Here is a 23,671-nt window from a genome sequence, read left to right on the forward strand (position 1 = left end):
CCTAGCAACTTAAAGAATTATCTTATAGTCTATAAATCAAAAGTTTAAGTACATAAACTAGATGAGATCCTCTGCTTATGGTCTCACAAAGGTAAAATCAAGATGTCAGTAGGGCTAAGTCCCTTATTGGAGACCTTGGGAAGGAATTCACTTCAAGTCTCATCCAGATTGTTTGCCAAATTCCCTTGTGATTATGGTACTGAGATTCCTGTTTCCTTGCTGGCTATCAGTCAAGGGCATGTTTTTTTTTTTTTTTCTCCTAGAAACTAATTACATTCCTCCTGTGCTTCCATATTTCTTCCTTCAGCAACAACAGGTTGGGTCCCTCTCTCCAAATATTTTTGAGGCTTCTGCTACATTTCTGTGAGTTCATTTAGAGAAAGCTCTCTATTTTTAAGGACTCATTTGATTAGTTTGGGTCTAACAAGATATTCTAAAATAATGTCCCCATCTTAAAGTCAATAGCCTAAATTACTTCTGCAAAGTACCTCAGTAATAGAACATATCCACAATTCAAAGTATTAAAGTGAGGACATCTTTGGAAGTCTGTTCTACCCACACCAAAACACAGGTATGGAAGTAAGATGTTAAGGAAGGGAAACAAGCCAGTACATATGGGTTTGTGACTTGCTTACTACTCTCTTAAGCTAAATCCCACGAGTACCTCTAGGAAATGATATAAAATAGGGGACATGAAAACATTTTCTGTAAAGAATGATACAAGCAAGTATTTGCAACTTTGATAAACTAGTGCACCTTCTGGCTTCTGTTGCAAATGTTCAGCTCTGCCATTGTAATACAAAAGCAGCCATAGATAATATGTAAATGTATGGGCATGGGTGTATTCCAATAAAGTCCCATTTACAAAATATGTAGTAGCTGAATTTGGTCCACTGGCCAGTTTTCAGAACTCTGATATAGAGCATATTTCAGAGAATTTCTTTGTAAGGGCCAAGGAATCTGGGGCATTTATCCACCGAAAACCTTTCATAATTATTTGAGGGTTAATCATAAGCCCCAAGTGCATTAAGTCCACCCTGCTAAAAGCTGAGCATGCTATTGAGACCAGAGGAGGTACTCCAACAAAAAGTCTCAGATACTTGAAACAAATAGTTTCTCCAGGAATAGTCAATGCTAAGAAGATACGAGTAGGCCACTGTTAGTGTCTGTTGTGACAAGCTGCCTACAGCTTGCGGTTGTAGAAATTCACAACGTGCAGACCTAGCTCCAGATTCTGTTGCTTTATTCTATCCTTCATTAAAAATAACCAAGGTTTTTTTTGGTAGGCAATTGGGATCATATTTAGGAAGATATGAATACAAGATAAGCACAGTAACACTAATTAGAAAACTAAGATGACATTAGAAAATCCAAGATAAATGGAGGGGTGCCTGGGTGGCTCAGTCAGTTGAGCATCTGACTCTAGATTTCAACTTAGGTCACGATCTCATGGTTTGTGAGTTCGAGCCCCACATCAGGCTTCATGGTGAGTGTGACGCTTGGGATTCTCTCTCCCTCTCTCTTTCCCTCCCCTATTGTCTCTCTTTCTCTAAAATAAACTGAAAAAATTTAAAAAATAAAGAAAATCTGATATAACTAGAAAACTGACACACACACACACACACACTCACACGCACACATACATATATTAACTTTGAGGAATAGTGGAGAATTAAGATAACTTGTAAGGCTCAAATGGTGAATATTTTTATAGATGGATAAGAAATTCATGTAACTTCTGGGGGACCAGTAATAGATGGGATTGTGGTAGACTGGATATCTATATTTAGAAGTGAGCAAAGAGAACAAGTTTTGATCATCCTGAAATTGGAAATGCAAGAATGCTTGAGGATTAAGAAAAAAACATTTTAATGTCTCACCATTCTTGCAACCAAAAGGAAGGGAAAGTTTTGAACCAAATTTAAGAGAAGTTTGTAGAAAAAAACAGAGACTGGGGTCACAAAAGTTAGGAAATAAGTAGTGGATAAAATTCATTCACTCAGCCTATATATACAAAACCTCTTTGCTGGCATACTTGGGAACAGTGTGTACAAACCAAGTTGTCATGAATCATTTGTCTTCTCAGTTAAAAAAATTTTTTTTTCACTGTTTTTAATTCTGAGAGAGAGAGGGAGACACTGTGAGCAGGGGAGGATCAGAAAGACAGGGAGATACAGAATCTGAAGCAGGCTCCAGGCTCTGAGATAGCTTTCAGTGCAGAGCCCGTTGTCAGCACAGAGCCTGACACAGGGCTCAAACCCACGAACCATGAGATCATAACCTGAGCCGAAGTCGGACGCTTAACCGACTGAGCCACCCAGGCACCCCATTTGTCTTCTCGATTGAAAAGGAATGGAAAAGCAAGTCATATATCCTAATCACTACTCATTTTCATATCCAAGTTCCATATTGAAGACACAACTGCATATAGAATTCCATATAAACCATAGAAACCACTTATTAGAAATACAAGATACTGTGCTCAAATTCCAATCTTTATTCCTTACCTCTTCGCTTCCACAGTCACATTCTTCATTAGGATCTAAAATCCCATTACCACATGCTGGTTGATTTTTATACGATGGTTGCAAATGTGAAAACTTCTGAAGACATTTAGCCTCATATTTTGAAACAAAATATCTGTAGTCCTGCATGCTGCAGTTGCTAAAAAACTTTATACCACTGGAACCCCTAAAAGGAAATAATAATCCTCAGGTAAAAAAAAAAAAGTTAATAAACCCCATCTAAATGATGTTCCATAGATAATGATACAAATTGCAAGATGGCTCAAGTGAAAATCTTGTGCCTTAGCAGAGATGAAGTCAAACATGATACATTTTAATTTAAATGGCATTGAAAATGTATCTTTACAGGAAAGCAGTAAAGTGTAATGGTTAAATATCCACTTATCTATCATCTATCTATATATCATCTATTATCTACCATCTATCTGTCTACCTGATATGCTCTTCAGTCATATATCCAAAGTTTTCTTCCCTCATTTCAATCAGATGTCTACTCAAATGTAACTATCTAGAGAGGTTTTTCTTGATGTCATATAAAATTATTTCCTTCCCGCATTCTCCTTCCATTGTCAATATTTATTATTCTACATTTTTGTATCATGTAAAAATAATGTATTTGTATTTTTTAAAATCTGTTTTTATACGACTTAAATTTTGCACTAAAATATAGTTCTGTGAAGGTCTTTATTTTCATGTTTGCAGCTATATTTCTAATGTAATATCTAATATATATGTCTAATAGATCTCCAATATACATTTTGAATATACTGTGTAAAGTATTGACTATTGGTCTTCTCGGCCCAGCCTGTCCCATCCACTATTCTCAGCTCCAGGCAACTTTATTCTTCTAGTTTCTCACGATGATAACATTGGTGTAATCCTGGACTCTTTTTTCTCACACACATCCTATATCAATACACATGCACATACATGAATATAACATATCCAGGTAACAAATCTTTATGCTGATTGCATGTTGGAATGATAATATTTTGAATATATTGAATTAAATAAAAGATATGAAGTATATTATATCTTAAGTATTTATTATGTAAATAAAATATATTACTGCAATTAACTTATCTGATTAAAAAATTTTTTTTAATGTTTGCTTAGTTTTGAGAAAGAGAGAGAAAGAGACAGAGTACAAGTGGGCAAGGAGCAGAGATAAAGGGAGACACAGAATCCAAAGCAGGCTCCAGGCTCAGAGCTGCCAGCACAGATCCTGATGTGGGGCTCGAACCCACAAGCCACGAGATCATGACCTGAGCTGAAGTCGGACTCTCAACAGACAGAAACATCCAGGTACCCCATGATTTAAAAAAATTTTTAATGCAGCTACTAGAAAATATATAATTACATATGTTGTTTACATTTTATTTCTATTGCACAGTGCTCCTTTAAGCAATCATGTCTGAAACAGTAACTCTTAAACTGCTGTATCTGAGATGGGTGATGTCCTGGGCTGTCTTCAGAGCCTCCAAGGAAAGAAATGTGCAGCTGCCAAGGGTTTGCAGTTGGGAGAGTGAGAATAAAAAAAGGCTGCTTTAGCTTTCATTGATATGCTCGTTTGTAATGGAATCAATAGGGGAAAGAGTGAAGACTGTCACAAGGAAAAATATTATTTAAGCAAGTTTCTCTATTACTTTTAACTATTTTTGTTTCAATAGACATGTTTGCCACACTTTACAGGCCACTCTCAGCCAAAAAGCTACAAGTTTAAAAAAAAATTTTTTTTTGTTTTATTTAATTTTAAGACAGAGAGAGACAGAGCATGAGTTGGGGAGGGGCAGAGAGAGAGGGAGACACAAAATCCAGAGCAGGCTCCAAGCTCCAAACTGTCAGCACAGAGCCCGACGCGGGGCTCGAACCCACGAACCGTGAGATCATGACCTGAGCCGAAGTCGGACACTCAACCGACTGAGCCACCCAGGTGCCCGCCCCCCCGAAAAAAAGCTACAAGTTTTGATCTCTGATATCTTTTTACACAAAATTGGTTTAAAAATAGAGACTGAGGTTCTTTTCTACTAGGATCATATGTTTTCTGAGTAAAACCTAAAAGTATTAGTTAGAACTTGAAACGTTTGTTTAAAGCGTGAACAAAGCAATTTATTTTTTTAAACTTGCCTAAAAGATGGCCATGAGAAGGAAGAAATGAAAGTGTTAGTCTAAGTATATAGAATTTAATAGACCAAGACATTTCAAAGTAAATATTAATTGATTGGCTTTTTGTGGGGAAGATTAGCATCGAGGTCTAAAAACAACTCTGAAATAAATTGAGCTACGGCAGCTGCTTCAAAGCATTTTAATTTCTTATCCCAAATTCCAAGCGTGGGCTGAGAAAAATTGAAACAATTATTTCAGAGGAACACAGCCTTTCCTGCAACCCTAACTTTTTTTGAATCCAATGGATATTAACTCGACAAAAGCTCAACTATTTACTTTCTTTACATATGCATTTGATAGCTGAAATTACATGGGCCAAAATAAACAAACATGCTGTTTGTATTAATATTACTTTTGTAATTACTAATATTAAGTAATTCAGAAGGCCCAACAATCTTATCACGTTCTTTTTTTTTTTTTGTATTCTTTTTTTTTTTTTTTTTACAAATAGTTTATTGTCAGGTTGGTTTCCATATAGCACCCAGTGCTCAATCCTATCACATTCTTAAGTCATTTCTCGTTTCTAGTCTCCAAGACCAGTGTGTCACGTCTTTTATTCAAGCTCTTGTGCTCCTTGCTCTCAGCTTCCTATCAGAAGAAATTGTCCTCATCTTTCTACATCCATTAACCAAACTACCTATACCTTTATTTACTCTGCTGACATCTTATCCCAATAGTTGAGTATACTCAGCTCCCATAAAAGGCAGCCTCTGGGCGCCTGCTCAGCTAGGTCGGTATCGCCTCCAAATCTTGGTTTCTGCTCAGGTCATGATTCCACGATCTGTGGTGTCCAGCCCCGTGTTAAGCTCTGTGCTCCCAATGCCTGCCTGCTTGGGATTCTCTTTCCCTCTTTCTGACCCTCCTCTGCCCGCACTCTCTCTTTCTCTCTCAAAATAAATAAAATAAACATTAAAAAAATTAAAAATAAATAAATAAAAGCCAACCTCTCTACTTATGCACTAGATTCTATCCTCTCTAATTTACTCAGTGATTTTGTTCATAAGTTTTCATTTTAGCCAGCATCATTGTCTTTTCCTTCTTTTCCCTTTATTTCTTTCAGCCTATAGATAATATGTAGTTTTCTTTATCCTAATAAATTTTTAATGATATTGTTGTTCTAATTATATACTGATTCTGCTGATTTATATAGGTAGTCAATCATAATCTCTATAAATAAGGATACTTTTTTTCTTTTTCAAATGTTTCCTCTTTTTTCTTTCCTTTAAAATTCTAGCCAAAGTTCCCTGGACTATGTTATATCACTGAAGATAATTTTTTTACTTATTTTTTTTGAATGCCAAGTACTATAACAGCCAAAACAATAGTAATACCATGTTTATATAGTATTTTATAGTCTTTATAAATCTTAAAAATTTCCATCTACCTCCTTCAAGTATTTCTTAATCATGATATTTACCACTTTCCTGGAGTTTTGTATCACTCAGAAAGATTTGTTAGTATGAAAACTCTACAATACTTTTCCAATTTTTAATGTGGAGTTGAAAATAAAAAAATTCATCACATCTTGTAAACAACCTCACAAATATATAAATATATAAATAATTAAGAAGGAAAAAAAGCCTTACACTGCTTTATGATTCATTATGCATGTAGCTCTTGGACAAGAACAATTATTAATATCATCATATGTTAATCCCATTTTAAGGCCAAGTAGTTGAGCTATAATAACTGAAAATCCCTCCAAAGTTATTGCATCTGGATACTAAAATAAAGAAGATTGAAGGGAAAATGATCATATAAGAAGTTAACAAAAGCAAGTAATAAATTAAATTAAAACATTGTTCCCATAAATTATATATTTTAATAATTTTTATGTTAAGTATATTTTACAACATTATTTTGATATATCATTGATAGATCTATCCATACTGGTTAACTGATTAAGAATAATGCAACAATGTAAGGAATGATCAAACTACCAGTATTCTCGGATTTAAAATTTGACATGCTCAAATTCTATAGCCATAAGCACACTTAGTATTTCTGATGCAATCAATACAAAACACATGTATTTCACTCTTGCATTAAATCAGTTCATCCAGGGGCACCTGGGTGGCTCAGTCTGGTAAGTGTCCAACTTCGGCCCAGGTCATGATCCCACAGTCCGTGGGTTAGAGCCCCACGTCGGACTCTGTGCTGACAGCTCAGAGCCTGGAGCCTGCTTCAGATCCTGTGTCTCCCTCTCTCTCTGCCCCTTACCCACTCGCTCTCTCAAAATAAAGACATAAAAATTAAAAAAAAATAAATCAGTTCATCCAATTACTAAATATTAACTCAGTGTATACATGTGTCAGGCACACTAACAGAAGATGAAAGCATGCGTGAAAGAATGAACACTGTTCACGCCAGGAGATTCCATTACAGAAAGGGAGAAAGAAAGTAAGAAACTGAAAACAAACTTCACCAATACAGAGAAATCACGAGAGTGTTATGAAGAAAATGAAGTGCTCACACAGAAAATTTTGAGGAGGAGTGTAACTATTAATATTTATGAATTAATATTTAGGCTGAGGTGTAACATTTGGGAAATAACCCAGCAATATAAATAAGAATAAGGTATTTGTATGTATAATGGATGAAATTAAAACATAATAACAGAAATTAGAGATCTAGGCAAAGCTATGGTAAGGACACTTGGAATGAGAAGTTATTTTAAAAAGGTTGCTGGCAGTGCAGTCGTATTTCACATTATTTAACTTGTGATAAATGGTGAAACTTTTCTCATCCTTTTAATCATCACAAGCAAAATTCCTAGAGTTTTTCTTATTTTCTACATCATTTGAAATTTACAGTGAGTAAAATTTAAGTAATTCATGCCTACAAGAAAAAAAAAGTTTGTACATATAAGTGTGCAAGTGTGTGAATGAAAACATGGAAAAAACAGTTAATAGCTAACAGTTAATAGTTACCCTTTCTTTTTACCCAATAAGACCTAACTATAAAAGAAAGGGAAAAAATTCAGTAACAGAATTTGAAAGAAAGGTAAAGCCACAGCAGAATGTGAACGGTGATATTAAGCAGATCATCAGATTTTAGGGCAAGTTGTAACAACCCTAAGCTGGCCTTTTAATGCCAGCTCAGAAAAAGAAGACATGCTCTTGTACTTCCATAATTTCACAGTTGAAAAAAAATCCCTTGGGGCGCCTGGGTGGCTCCGTCGGTTGGGCGTCCAACGTCAGCTCAGGTCATGATGTCACAGTTTCTGAGTTCGAGCCCTGCATCTGGCTCTGTGCTGACAGCTCGGAGCCAGGGGCCTGCTTAAGATTCTGTGTCTCCCTCTCTCTCTGCCCCTCTCCCGCTCACACTCTGTCTCTCTCTCTCTCTCCTTTTTCAAAAATAAACATTAAAAATTTTATAAAAAATGAAGTCATTCAACAAAATAAATAACCCAGTAGTTATATATTGTGCAGGAAGAGAAGACAGATTATACAACAAATACATAACAGAAATAAAAAAGAAGACATCACTGGAGAGCTTGTATATTAAAAGGAGCTATGACATACAAGAGAAGGAAATTGTGCCCCTATCTTGCACCACTCACAGAAATTAACATGACGTGGATTAAAGATTTACACATAAGGGGCGCCTGGGTGGCTTAGTCGGTTAAGCGTCCGACTTTCGCTTAGGTCATGATCTCGCGGTTCGTGGGTTCGAGCCCCGCGTCGGGCTCTGTGCTGACTGCCAGCTCAGAGCCTGGAGCCTGTTTCAGTCTGTGACTCCCTCTCTCTCTGACCCTCCCCTGCTCACGCTGTCTCTCTCTCTCTCCTAGAAATAAATAAAAAACATTTAAAAAAAATAAAGATTTACACATAAGACCTAAAACTATAAAATTTTTAGAAAAAAACATAAGCAAAAATATCCTTGACATTGGTCTGGGCAATAATTTTTTGGGTTTCACACCAAAAGTACAGGCAACAAAAGCAAAAATTAACAAGTGGTGGAATTACTGGAGTGACCCACGTGTTCACTGATAGATGAACAGATAAGGAATATGTGGTATATGTATGTACAATGAAATACTACTCAGCATATAAAAGAATGAAATCTTGCCATTTGCAACAACATGGGTGGACCTAGAGGGTATAATGCTATATGAAATAAGTCAGAGAAAAATACCATATGATTTCTTTCATTAATGGAATTAAAACAAAACACAACAAAACAAGTGAGTTTACAAAGAAAAAAGAGACAAAAAATGTCTTAAATACAGAGAACAAACTCATGGTTGCCAGAGGAGAGGTTAGTAGAGGGATGAGTGAAATAGATAAAAAAGAATATGAGTACACATATCTTGATGAACACTGAGAATTGTAGAGAATTGGTGAATCATTATAGTGTACACCTGAAACTATCATACCACTGTATGTTAATTATACTCACATAAAAACAAACAAAACCCAAAACAATATATAAATTGGACTACATCAAACTAGAATGTTTCTGCAAATCAAACAAAAAAGTTAACCTATGAAAAGACAACCTATGGAATGGAAGAAAATATTTGCAAACAATATATACAATAAAGAGTTATGTCAAAAATGCATAAGGATATAGAACACAATAGCAAAACACCAAATAATTCAATTTAAAAATAGACAAAGGACTAGAATAGACATTTTTTTCCACAGAATACATACAAATGGTTAACAGGTATATGAAAGGATGCTAAACATCATAACCATCAGGGAAATGCAAATCAAACCCACTATGAGATTATGACCTCACACAAAGTAAGATGGCTATTATCATAAAGACAAGAGATAAAAAATGTGGGTGAGGATGTGGAGAAAAGGAAATCCTGGTACATTGGGAGGGAATGTAAATTATTAAAAATAATTATTAAAATTATTAAAAAATAGTGTGGAGTCTCCTCAAATAATTAAAAATAGAACTATAATTTGAGCTAGTAACCCCAATTCTAGTTATATATCCAAAATAAATGAAATCACTATCTGTACCCCTATGTTAATAACAACATTATTCACAATAGCCAGATATGGAAGTAAATACATGCCCATCAATAGATGAATGGAAAAAGAAAATGTATTACATCTATATAGTAGAATATTATTCACTCATAAAAAAAGGAAACCCTTCCATATGCAACCAAACAGATGACCTGGTGGCCATTATTTTAAGTAAAATGAAGAAGACAAATATGTATGTTATCCCTTATAAATGGTAACTAAGAAAAAGCCAAACTTATAACAACAGGGAGTAGGGCTATAGTTGCTAGGAGCTAGGGAAAGGGGGAAATGTGAAATGGAGAGATATGGGTCAAAGGGTACAAACTTCCAGTTATAAGATGAAAAAGTTTTGAGGATCTAACATAACTATGGAGATTATAATTAATAATTATATATTACATACTTGAAATTTGTTAATAGAGTACATCTTAAGTGTTCTCATATAAAGGTAACTATATGAGTTGATGAATGTATTAATTCATTTGATTATGGGAACTGTTTTATAATGTATATGTATATGAAATTATCACACTGTACAATTTAAATATATTAGTATTTTGTCAATTATACCTCAGTAATGCTGAGGATAAAAAGAGCTATGGCAAGTTTGTGTGTGTGCATGTAAATAAAGGAAACAATGGAGAAAATAAATGACTACTAGATAGTTTCAGTAGAAATTGGAATCTACAGTATAGAATCTAATAGATGGTTTAGATCAAGAAGGAGTTGGATTCTATTATACTTACTCCCCTGTGCCTGATACCCAAAAGTACTAAAGGATTAACAGAAGACATGAATAAGCATTTTTCCAAAAAAGACATACAGATGGATAATATTCACATGAAAAGATGTTCAACATCACTGATCATCAGAGAAACAGAAATCAGAACTACAATGATATACCACCTCATAACTATCAGAATGGTTACAATCAACAAGATGAGGAACAACAGGTGTTGGCAAGGTTGTGCAGAAGGAGGAATCCTCTTGCACTCTTGGTGGAAAGCAAATTGGTGCAGTCACCCTGGAAAACAGTATGGAGGTTTTCTGCGAAAAGTTAAAAATAGAACCACCCTACAATCCAGCAATTGCACTACTACGTATTTACCCAAAGAACACGAAAACACTAATTCAAAGGGATACATGCACCTGTATGTTTATAGAAGCATTATCTACTGGAATATTACTGAGCCATCAAAAAGAATGAATTGTTGCCATTTGCATTAACCTGGATAGGAGATAGACTTGTATGCTAAACACCATAAGTCAGTCAGAGAAAGACAACTGTCATATGATTTCACTCATATGTGGAATTTAAGATACAAAACAAAAGGAAAGAGAGAGAGTGGGGGGGGCAAAGCAAGAAACAGACTCAACTATAAAGAACAAACTGATGGTTATCAGAGGGGAGGTGGTTGTTGTATGAATTAAATAGGTAATAAGGATTAAGAAGTGTACTTGCTGTGATGAGCACTAGGTATTGAATCACTATATTGTACACCTAAAACTAATATTACACTGTATGTTTACTAACTTAAACTTAAATAATAAAAAAAAAACAACAGAAAAAACCTAAAGCTAGTAGCATTGGTTGGGAGTTCCCGTTCAAAAGAAAATACCTATATAGAGTGGTAGTTTTTGTGACTTTCAGCCTAAGGCTAGGTGTAATAGACATGGTATGTGGGTACCCAGGACATTCATGAAAAAATTTTGATATTGCAGTCCTGGAAAACTAAAAATCTGATATGAAGAAATTATGGTTGCTGAATAGACATACAAAAGAGAAAGCTTTAGGAAAAGAATCCTCCAAATTCTGTCTCCCACATTTCTGGCTGACTCCTGAAACATTCATACTTGGGATAGCCTCAACACAACTTAGCTAAAGACTAAAGATCTCAACTGAGTCCAGAGGTGCTGTCTGTGATCTAGAGTTGCTGTTTTGAATTTAACGAAGAGCACTGCATGTTATAAGAAACAAAAAAATAAACACTCATCAGAGAAAAACCACTGAATCCAGACTCCCTAATAGCATTTATAATGTCCAAAATATCAATGAATATACCTTGGGGCCATTAAAACTAAATTGAGATGTGAACATGGACCATAGAACTGATCCAGAATGTGTATTTTAGAAACAAAACTGTTTTTTGAAATGGAGTATTTAAATAGGAACTAGTGTTTCAAAACATATTTCTTAGAAATATCTTGGATATAGTCCAAAATTACTTATCATACTAGGAACTAGAAATATCTCGAATCAAATGAGAAAACATAATCAACAGCTAGCAAAACCAAGATGGCCCATACATTGCATACTCTGAGAAGGATTTTAAATCAATTATCATTAATATGCTTCAAGAAGTTATTATAAAACCTCAAAAGAAAAAAGTCATAAAGTATCATCAAAGAAATAAATAATATTTAAAAAGCAACAAATGACATTTATAGAAAAGAAAAACATATAAATCATAGATACATACATACATACATACATAAAACCTGCCTAGATTGACTTTATCACAAAATGAAGATGTCTAACATTATTATTGATTAACATAAATTATCTAATCTGAAAATCAGAGAGAAAATAGATTTTTATGAAATTAACAGAGATACAGGGAGCAGTGGAACAATAACAAGATATCTAACATTAATGCTATTAGTGTCCCAGAAGAGAAGAAAGGGTGCAGAGCTGAAAAATATTTGAATTTTTGAATAAAAATTGGCTAAAAGTTCCCACGTTTGCAAAAGAAATAAATCTGCATATGTAATGAACTCACAATTTCTAACAAGATAACTTATAGTAATCATGGCCAGACATACCATAATTAAACAGGTAGAGAAAAAAATTTAAGTGTCTTGAAATATGTAAAAGAAAATCAACACGTTTCTTATAGAGAAACAATGATTATACAACATAGAATTTCTCATCAGAAATAATGATGGACAGGTGATGGAGCACAATATTTTTTCAAGTGCTGAAAGAAAAAATGTCAATTCACAACTTTAATCCAGCAAAAATATCTCTCAAGAATGAAGATGAAATAATACACTCTGAAATGAAGGAAAATTAAGATACTATGTTAGCAGTAACCCTACTTTAAGAAAATGACTAAATAATTTGCTTTGGATAAAAAGAAAATGATAATAAAGGAAAACTTGTATCATTGGGGATGAACAAAGAGGAAAAAAATGGGAAAATGCAATAAACCTTTCTCTTCACTTGAGTTTTTACAAAATGTTTTCATGGTTACAAATAAAATGATGATTTTGTGGAATATAGTTCTAAATGTATTTAAAAGTAATATATAAGCAAAATATATAATTGCTTATTTTATGTTTATATGGTATGATTTGGGACCTAAAATATGGTATTAATATTTCCACATTTATTTAATGTGGTCATATACACATTTTGGTGTGTGTGTGCACATGCGTGTGTGCTATCTCACTACAGAAAACACTAAAAAGCTTTTCTAAAGAGAAATATTGCAAAACGATAAAGATGAGTCATTGACAGTTTCTATAAAAGGGCAGAAAATAACTATTTTAGGCTTTGTGTACCACATAGTTTCTGTCACAACTATAAATTCTGATGTAGCAGGAAAGTAATTATAGACAATAGGTAAATAAGCAGATGAAGCTGTGTTCATGTTGAACTTTATTTACAATGTAGGTGGTGGGCTAAATTTAGCCTATAAGTCATGTTTGCTAATGTCTTCTATGGATAAATAAAAATGGACTATTACTAAAGATTCCAATAACCCATAAGAAAACCGGAAATAGCAACAGAAGTCCAAACAAAACAAAACAAATCAAATCACCAAAATAAAAAATAGAAAATGAATACTAAAATCACTACTGAAATACAAACTTATCAACACAGTTAGATTTAATATGAATTATCTAAACATACTAATTAAAAGCCACAGATTGGCAAAATGTGGAAGAAAAAACATTACCCAAATATATGCTGCTAACAATTAAGTTTACATGAAATCTAAAGATAAAAGAAAGTTAAAAATATATAACATGTAAACATTTATCAGAAAGAAAGACCATATTAATAATAGATGAAGTTAACTTAAGAGCGAAAATTACCATGGACAAAGGACACTGTACAATAATAAAATACTAAATTCACCAATACTACTACTACTACTACTAATAAACAACTTATATAGTTGGACACCAAACAACAAAGCTGTGAAACACATGAAGCAAAAACCGATACAACTAGTAGAACAGATATACAAATACAAAACTTAGTTGGAGACATTAATACCACTCCCACAATAATAGGCAGAACCACTAGAAAAAAATCATAATTTATTTACAGACATGTACAACAACACCTGGCATTTATAGAACACTTAAATGCAGAATTATGCACATTTTATGTGCATATTGAGTATTTACCAAGAGAGACCATATCCCATTTAATAAAACAAAACCATTAAAAATGAATAAATGAATGAGTGAATAAATAAACCAAAACGGCTATAAAGAATTGAAATCATACAATACACATTCTCTGATCATAAAAGAATTAATATGATTTCACTTATACATGGGATTTAAGAAACAAAACAGATGAACATAAGGGGAAAAAAGAGAGAGAGGCAAAGCATAAAACATACTCTTAAATATAGAGGACAAACTGAGGGTTGTTAGAGGGGAGGTTAGGTGGGGGAATGGGTTAAATGGGTGATGGGGATTAGGGAGAGCACTTTTGTGATGAATGCAAATTATATGAGATTAAATTTATTAATATGAGTATTCATAAATAAAGTTTTATTGGAATACCACCATGCTTATAAATTTATATCCTTTCTCTATTGGCTTTTGCATTACAATGGCAGAGTTAAGGACCTATAACATAGATCACATGATCTACAAAGCCTAAACCATTTACTACCTGTTCCTTTATACATAAAGTATGCTAATCCTTAAAATAGAGCTTAAAGTGAACGAGCATCATTATAAGGCATCCAATTCAAATGAAGCTATTACTGGATCTTTACACAAGAGAAGTGAGAAGTTTCACCTCACTACTAATGTGGACCAGCTGCTTCAGTTGACAAAAAACTCCTAGAAGGATTTAGAATTTTAAAGTGATCAGGTTTGGGGTGGCTCAGTCACTTAAGCATTTCTGCTCAGATCATGATCTCATGGTTTGTGGGATCAAGCCCTGCATGGGGCTCTGTGCTGATAATGTGGAACCTGCTTGGGATTCTTTCTCCCCCCTTTTTGCCCTTTCTGTGTGCTTGCACATTCTCACTCTCTCAAAATAAATACATGTGAAAATATATATGTAAAAATTTTAAAAAATGAAATGATCAGGTTCATCTTGGTTCATCCATTGTTATGCTCCCAAATCCAAGGTCTCTTTCCAGTTAATTATAAAAGAACAGATTTGATCCCCCTTGTCTTTTTAAAAGTTTTTTCCCAATGTTTATTTACTTTTGAGGAAGAGAAAGAGAGAGCAAGCAGAAGGACAGAGATAGAGGGACATACAGAATCGGAAGCAGGCTCTAGGCTCCAAGCCATCAGCACAGAGTCCGACCTGGGGCTCGAACTCACAAACCACAAGATCATGACCTGAGCTAAAGTTGGCTGCTTAACTGACTGAGTCACCAGGTGCCCCCCACTTCTCTTTATAATTCTGCAACATGATACTTGCCTAGTGGTTACCAAAAAAATGATTTTAAAGCCCTTATAGGATACAAGAAGAAACAATTTAATAAAAGCAACTGGGGAAAAATAGCAGCTGGTTAACATATAACAGATAAGTTATTGATAAAGTAAAAGAGGATAATGACGCAATTCTGAGATTAGAAAAGAGAACTGTTAGTATCAACACCAGAACAGGATGTATACGTAAAGAGCTATTCTTAGAATCCATAAGCAAGTGCTGCTCAATAGGAGCTACATGACAGAAGGATGAGCAGTTTCACAAGAACAGGAAGCAAAAGTTCTGAGACCTTGCTTCACGCAGGGTCAGTATGTAGACATACTAAGACATTTCCCTGCTTCCATCCAATCATCCACATTTGCTGAATATACCCAAAAGCATGAAGGCAAGGAAGCCCAGGGAACATATATATGTAGTTCCTGTGAGATAGATCAGAGCAGAAGATTATCATGAAATCGATCTGAGAACACTTAGATGAGTGACCGATCCATAGTATAAATACCAAGAAATATTAGAGAACAAAGAAATAAAAGAAACAACTCAAGATAAAATAAATTATATGATGAGTCAAATGCTCTAATATATAGTTAACAAAGTTCTTTAGAGAAAAGGGGAAAACATGATCAAATATAATGTAGTAAAATTTCTTAGATCAGAAGTAAATTAGTATCCAGATTGAAAGGACTTTAATATAAGCAGCATCTTGGATAATGAAAGACACCATACAAGGATTTAAAAATTCTTAAATGTTTCCATAGAGAAAACAAGTAAGACACACACAAATGAGTGATAATAAAAATGGCATTAAATTTCTAAAGAAATGGTAAAAGACCTAGGAAAAGTCCTTTCAAATTCCAAGGTACAATTATTTTAAAAGGAAAATAACCATGGGGTGCCTGAGTGGCTCAGTCAGGTAAGCATCAGACTGATTTTGGCTCGTCATGATCTCAGGGTCATAGGATCAATCCCCACATCAGAATCCATGCTGAATATGGAAACTGTTTGGGATTCTCTCTCTCCCTGCCCCTCCCCCCATTCATTCTTCCTCTCTTTCTCTCTCTCCCTCTTTCTCTCAAAATAAATAAATAAACTTAAAAAATAAATATATAAATAAAAATAAAATTAACCACACAATCTTTGAAATAATTAAATATATTTTCAGTCATGTCACTCTCAAACAATCTGCTACACATCTATTTCTTAGTGAATTAAAAGAGCATATATTCTACCAAAATGAGTAAGCAAATCATGAAAAAAGAATACACGTGTTCCAGAGGGGGCATGATAGAAAATTTGTGAACGACACCTATGCAAAAAGTCTAATAGAGATTGTGGGGGAAAAGATACATCTCCAGATCTAAAAAGAGGACTTTTTGAAACATGTAAAAAAAGTAGAGGCAATTTTTAATTTTATTAAAGAATTTGGGCAAAAGCAATAAAATGCAATTACAAATTTGGGAAGAAACAAAAGTAATGCAATAAAGGCGGTTTAATTTTATTTCATTATTTGGCTCATCAAAGACTAAAACATAATTCTAATAAGCTATATAATTATAAAGGAAGAATGGAAGAGGTGGCAAGTTGGTATTATGAGCTATGAGGATTATCAATTCTGACTTCACTGAGTGTAAGTCAATAGATGTCTAAATTTGAAGACTCAAGAAATTTCATGGGTATTTTATTTAAAAATATAGAGTAAAAACAAATAAATGATTCTTACACACATAAACATGGGTAACTTTTACAGACATAACTTTGAGCAAAAAGTTGTCAGACAGAAGAGTATACTCTGTATTATTTCATTTACAGAAAACTCAAAAAAAGGTCAACTTAACCAATGGTGACAAGTGTCAAAAAGTGGTTTTCTTTGGTATGGATAGTAAGTGGAAGGAGGCATAAGATTCACAAGGGTCTTCTGAAGTGTTGAAATATTCTATTTCTTGATCTCCATGATATTTATGTCTATGTATAATCTGGGTCAATATTAATTGTGCTAGATATTTATGATTTTTGCAATGTTCTTTATATGTAATATACTACAATAAAACTTTTATTTTAATGAATATAAAAGTATAAGCCAGAAGGAAAAGTTTTCAAATATGAGAAAAAAATTTAGTGGGCATAGTTTATGTAAGGGACTGATTTGGTTTTTTCAGTATTAGTCCTGTAAAACCATTTGTATTTATAATAAGTGAATGCGTATTACTTAATAAAAATTTTTAAAGAAAAAGTGGAGCTATATGATTCAACAATATGTAGTAAAGGGATACATACATTTCTAACAATAGAATAATACACATAAAGTGGCAAGGACAAATTCATTATTTTTGCTATTTCTTGAATTTAAAGTAGATATATGGGAGGCTTTAACTCTGTTCCACTGTTTTACATCCTTAGACAATCTGATATGTGTTAATAGTCATTATGCCTAGTTGGTGAATGAGTATATCAACGTATGTTCATATTATGTTCTAAGATTAAAATAATTTTGTCCCCAGAAAATAATATACATATAGAGAAAAATGCTATTATACACTACTATATTATGCACTATTAAATAATATAAAGTGCAATATAAAGATTTGAAAAAATAATACAGAAGGATAAAAATTACATACCATAGCAATATCTGCATTATAGCTTTTATTGCATATCGTGCCAGGAAATGTTGCTCCCAAGTATGTAGGATGTTTCCTGTAACTACATCATTATAGTATAACCTGTTTATTACCATAGTTGTTTAGAGAAATTTATTAGTTTATTTATTAAATTAAATATTCTATAAAATTTACAATGGTTTTCAAATATACCAATTTTTGAGCTGGGTAATATCTAACATATTATACAAAATGCTCATTGAAAATTATAATTCACTTTAATAGCAATTTTCATCGTCAAACTCCTAGACTTGAAATAATTTTACTATCTTGAATTCTCCTCAGTTTCCCTTATTCTGCATGCACTCTTTTGATCACTAAAAGTTTTAAAAAAGGATTTTTATATTTTTATTTTTTTAAGTTTATTTATTTTCAGAGAAAAAGAGCATGCATGCACACATGGAGGAGGAGCAGAGAGAGGGAGAGAGAGAATCCCAATCAAGCGTCATGCTGTCATTGCAGAGCCTGACACAGGTCTGGATCTCATGAGCCATGAGATCATGGCCTGAGTTGAAATCAAGAGTCGGAGGCCTAACTAACTGAACCACCCAAGCACCTCAAACAAAAAGGATTCTTAATTTGTGGAATAAGAAGTTTTGCCTGTCCTAAATGTAAACATTTTCTTAAATTAAATGTTACCAAAAAAATCTTTTTAGTCAAGCAGTAGACATGAAATGTGTTAACATATTATAGTTAATATTAACTGAATAATGACAATTTTTATATTATTAATAAGCTAAGGCTTATATGTACTCTTGTAGTTAACATATGTAGTAATAAAGTATATCGTATAACATATGTACATAATGTAGGTAATGTATTCTGTAGTTATGAAAGGCAAATATTTTTATATAAATTATATTCCAAAAAATATTGTTATATAACTTATTTATGTTATTTTTATTTTTAGCATATGTTCAACTACATTATTGCACCTATGGCAGCAGCTATGTTTAGCATTTTCAGATGGGCCTACAGAAAGTTGAAGAACACAATAAATGTATTAAATTATCAAATTAATGAAAATTTTTATGCATATTTCTTTTTGAATGTAGAACATTGTGCTTACATAAGTAAGAATGCTATGTCATGGGGCCGTAGGATAAGATAGTCCCGTTTCCATACGAAAAATCTTTGTAATAAATCATCAGCATCTCCGCTGGTAGAAATTTTGTTTTTATCTGACCACAGTTCCAAGGAGGACAGCATCACAGTCAATTTGAACTGAGTAAACATCTAAAATAAGATTTATGGCATACTTGTTCAAATAACATGAATTATTAAATCAAAACTATATAGGAATATGTTCAGTTTATTACTTAGATTACTGAAGATTTTAAGTCATTAATTTGTCATGATAAAATAGAAATCAGTTTCAATGATTTTTCATAAAACTATAAATGCAAAGAACTTAAAACTTACAGTGTTGACAAGGCTAGTAATCTGGATAATTTTCTGTGTTACAGCCATCATTTCTGATCCCATATAATCATACTGAAAAAGAAGTTTTAAGTGATTCTTTTAAAAATATGAGTGATAAAAATTTCTCTTTTGATGGTGAATATATCTTGCTCATACCAGGCAAGTAAATCATAAGATTTGTCAAACAATATAAAGCACACAAATATGACAATTATAACATCATAAAAGAAACAACAATAAAAAAATCATAGGCTTTTAAAATAGAGTCTCACACTTGTTAATATTTTAAAGAAACTCTTAAACAGGAACAATTGAAATTGTCAAGAGGTCCCTAAATAATCTCAGAGATTCCTCCTTCGTTTGATGGGATTTCTTCAGCTAGACACAGAGTAAATCACAAAATCTCCCTTCACATGGTTGATATCAAATATCAAACCAATAAACAAAATCAAAATCCTCAAATATATCTTTAGGACAGAAAAACAAAGTCACATTTATAAAAACTAAACATTATGTGGAATAAAGGATTCAAAAGGTTTTGATGATGAATACAGTGAAATTATGTAAAGGAAAGGAGAAAAGAAAAAAATTGTCACATGAAACTGGTAAATTCGTGAGAGGACATAAACTCGTATTTGTTTGAGAACTTAATTAATACATGTGTTCTTGGGAGTCATATTTTGAAAAATGCTTAATGCCTCTGCAAAAGTTGTTCATTTTACAAGTTGAAAACATGGAATCCTACCAAATCTTGGAACTCTGTATAGCTTGTTTACTCAAAATTATGATAGTTATTGAAATAGATGGGCTTGTTATACTTGTTAATCATAGAAGTAATGTAAATTAATTATATATTTCCATTGGATGAATTAGAATATATATTCTAGTCAAAAAAAATTTCCTTACAATAGAAAAAACACTGCATTAGTGAGGTGTTATATATATGAAGTGTATCCCTATAAAACACACGAAGAGAAAAAGTTTGACTTCTTCCTTGCTGGTTTGTATGCTTTTTATTTCTATTTGTTTTCTGATTTCTGAAGCTAAGATATCCATTACTATTTAACATAGTAAAAAGAGCAGACATCCTTGACTTTTTCCTGACTGTAAGGGAAAGGCTCTCAGCTTTTCCACATTGAGGCTTATATTAGCTGTGAGTGTTTTGTATATGGCCTTTCTGATGTTGAGGTAGGTTTCACCTATCTTTACATTGTTGAGGGTTTTTATCAAGAATGAATTATATACTTTGTCAAATGCCTTTTCTTCATCTATTAACAGGTCATATGGTTATTAACCTTTCTTTTATTTTTTTCAATTTTTTAATGTTTTATTTATTTCTGAGAGGGAGAGAGAGAGAGAGGGAGGGAGGGAGGGAGGGAAAGAGACAGCGTGAGCAGGGGAGGGTCAGAGAGAGAGGTAGATGCAGAATCTGAAACAGGCTCCAGGCTCTGAGTTAGCTGTCAGCACAGAGCCCAACGTGGGGCTTGAACCCACAAACTGTGAGATCATGACATGAGCCAAAGTCAGATGCTTAATCGACTGAGCCACCTGGGCACCCTAACCTTACTTTTATTAACATGGTGCATCATGTTGATAGATTTGGGAATAATGAACCATCCCAGAAATAAATCTTATTTGACTGTGGTTAATCATTCTTTTAATGTAATATTGGTTTTGATCTGCTAGTATCTTGTTGAGAATTTTTCCATCCATGTTCATTAGGGATATTGGTGTATAATTCTCCTTCTTAGCAGAGTCCTTGTTGGTTTTGGAATCAAGGTAATGCTGACCTTATAGAATGAATTTGGAAGTTTTCCTCCCATTTCTACTTTTTTGAAAAAGTTTGAGAAGAATATGTATTAAGTCTTCTTTAAATGTTTGGTAGAATGACCCTGGAAAGCCATTTGGCCCTGGACTTTTATATGTTAGGAGATTTTTGATTATTCAATTTCGTTGCTGGTTATTGGTCTGTTCAAATTCTCTATTTCTTCCTGTTTCACTTTTGCTAGTTTTTGAGTTTCTAGGAATTTGTTCATTTCTTCCAGATTTCCCAGTTTGTTGGCGTATAATTTTTCATAGTATTCTAATTGTATTTCTGTGGTGTTGGGTGGGATCTCTCCTCTTTCATTGATGATTTCATTTATTTGGCTTATTTCTCCTTTATTTTTGATAAGTTTTGCTAGGGGGTTATCAATTTTATTAATTCTTTCAAAGAACCAGCTCCTTCTCAAAGGGATCTAAGCATTCAGTGCAATCCCCAAATCAAATTCAGGTGTTTTGTGTTTTTGTCAAATTCAGTGTTTGTGTGTGTGTGTTTGTATGGAAATGTAGAGCAATTCTAAAATGTATTTAAAGGAAAAAGACTCAAATATTAAAAGCAATAATAAAGAATAAAAGAATTTAAACAAATAGATAAATGACAATAAAGCTATAGTACAGCATTGATTCAACAAAATATAAATAAGCCAATGGGAAGAAAAACAGAGATTTGAGTAATAGGCCATACATATTCCATTACATGATTTTTAAAAAAATTCCCAACACAATTGAATGAGATAAGAAAGGTCTTTCTATAAATGGTACTGGAAGAAATGGATAGGGAAAAATAAACCTTAACCCCTACCTCATGCCACACACTTTAATCAATTAGAGATGATCATAAAACTGTATGTGAAAAGATAAAGAATAATCAATTCCAAAGTAAAAGTAAAAATATTTGTGTCTTCAGAGTAAGAAAATATTTCTAAAATGGAAAAAATGAAATAATGATAAAAATCACATATTGGACTTAAATGCATTATAATTAAGAAATATGCCCATCAAAAGACACCACTGAGAAGAGATGGAAAAAACAAGCCTCAAACTTGGAGAAGATATCTCCAGTATAGCCATCTGACAAAAGATTCATATTCAAAATATATAAAATCCCACAAAGCATTAATACAAATATAAAAATGGGAAACACTTGTACATTTTCTCTTAAAGAGAATATCCAGGGCCACCTGGGTGGCTCAGTTGGTTTAGCGACTAACTTCAGCACAGGTCATAATCTCACTGTTTGGGAATTCAAGCTCCACATCAGGCTCTGTGCTGACAGCTCAGAGCCAGGAGCCTGCTTCAGATTCTGTCTCCCTCTCTCTCTGCCCCTCTCTTACTCATTCTCTGTCCTTCTCCTTCTATCTCAAAAATAAATAAACATTAAAAAATTAAAAAAAAAAAGAATATCAGGGGCGCCTGGGTGGCTCAGTTGGTTAAGCATCTGATTCGGCTCAGGTCATGATCTCATAGTTCATGGGTTCGAGCCCCATGTCGGGCTCTGTGCTGACAGCTAGCTCGGAGGCCGGAGCCTGCTTCCAATTGTGTGTCTCCCTCTCTCTCTGACCCTCTCCTGCTCAAGCTGTCTCTCTCTCTCTCTCTCTCTCTCAGAAATAAACAAAACATTAAAAAAATTTAAAAAAGAATCTCCAAATTATCTACAACAATATCAAATGTATTCAAACTCACAGTCATCAGGTAAATGCTAATAAAAATCACAATATGATCTCATTTTACATACAACAGAATGGCTAAAATTTAAAAAGACTATCAATATCAATTGTTTGTGAGAATATGGAACCCTTGGATTTTTTTTGGAACCCTTGGATCTTTCATACATTGTTGATGGGGGAAAAATTGCTGTATTAAACATCTCGTAATGGTAACATATATTAACCCTATAACATAAAGATTTCCCTCCTACTTAGATATTCAAAAGAAATTATGTCTACCAAATGGATATTTTTCTAAAGAAGACATACACATGATCAACAGGTGCATGAAAAGGTGATCAACATCACTTATCATGGGGAAATGCAAATCAAAACCACAGTGAGATATCACAATACACTTGTTAGAATGTCTATTCTCTAAGAGACAAGAGATTTCAAATGGTGGAAAAGATGTGAAGAAAAGTAAACTCTTTCACACTGTTGGTGAGAATGTAAATTGATATGACCATTATGGAAAACAGTATGATGGTTCCTTCAACAGTTAAAAATAAAACTACCACATACCCAGCAATTCCATTTCAGGGTACGTACGCTATAGAAACGAGATCAAAGAGATATCTGTACTCCCATGTTCAAGGCAGCATTATTCATAACAGACTAGAAATGGTAACTAGCTAAGTGCCCGCCAACAGATGAATGAATAAAAAAAATGTGGCATGGATATGTATAT

At 33.4% G+C, this 23,671-nt stretch overlaps 1 protein-coding gene across 1 annotated transcript in view; it reads right to left on the reverse strand.

Moving 5' to 3' along the window:
* Window positions 1-23,671, reverse strand: part of ADAM18 (ADAM metallopeptidase domain 18) — a 122,700-nt gene that overhangs the window by 72,042 nt on the left and 26,987 nt on the right. The window contains exons 8-12 of the mRNA XM_039253397.1: window positions 19,454-19,525; window positions 19,101-19,267; window positions 17,993-18,074; window positions 6,278-6,414; window positions 2,508-2,691 (exon numbers count right to left, since the gene is read on the reverse strand). Of these exons, the coding sequence (XP_039109328.1) occupies window positions 2,508-2,691; window positions 6,278-6,414; window positions 17,993-18,074; window positions 19,101-19,267; window positions 19,454-19,525 (642 nt within the window). The remainder of the gene's footprint in view (window positions 1-2,507; window positions 2,692-6,277; window positions 6,415-17,992; window positions 18,075-19,100; window positions 19,268-19,453; window positions 19,526-23,671) is intronic.

This window comes from Hyaena hyaena, unplaced genomic scaffold (genome assembly GCF_003009895.1).
Source record: "Hyaena hyaena isolate Hyena2069 unplaced genomic scaffold, ASM300989v1 scaffold_446, whole genome shotgun sequence".
Lineage (NCBI taxonomy): Eukaryota > Metazoa > Chordata > Mammalia > Carnivora > Hyaenidae > Hyaena > Hyaena hyaena.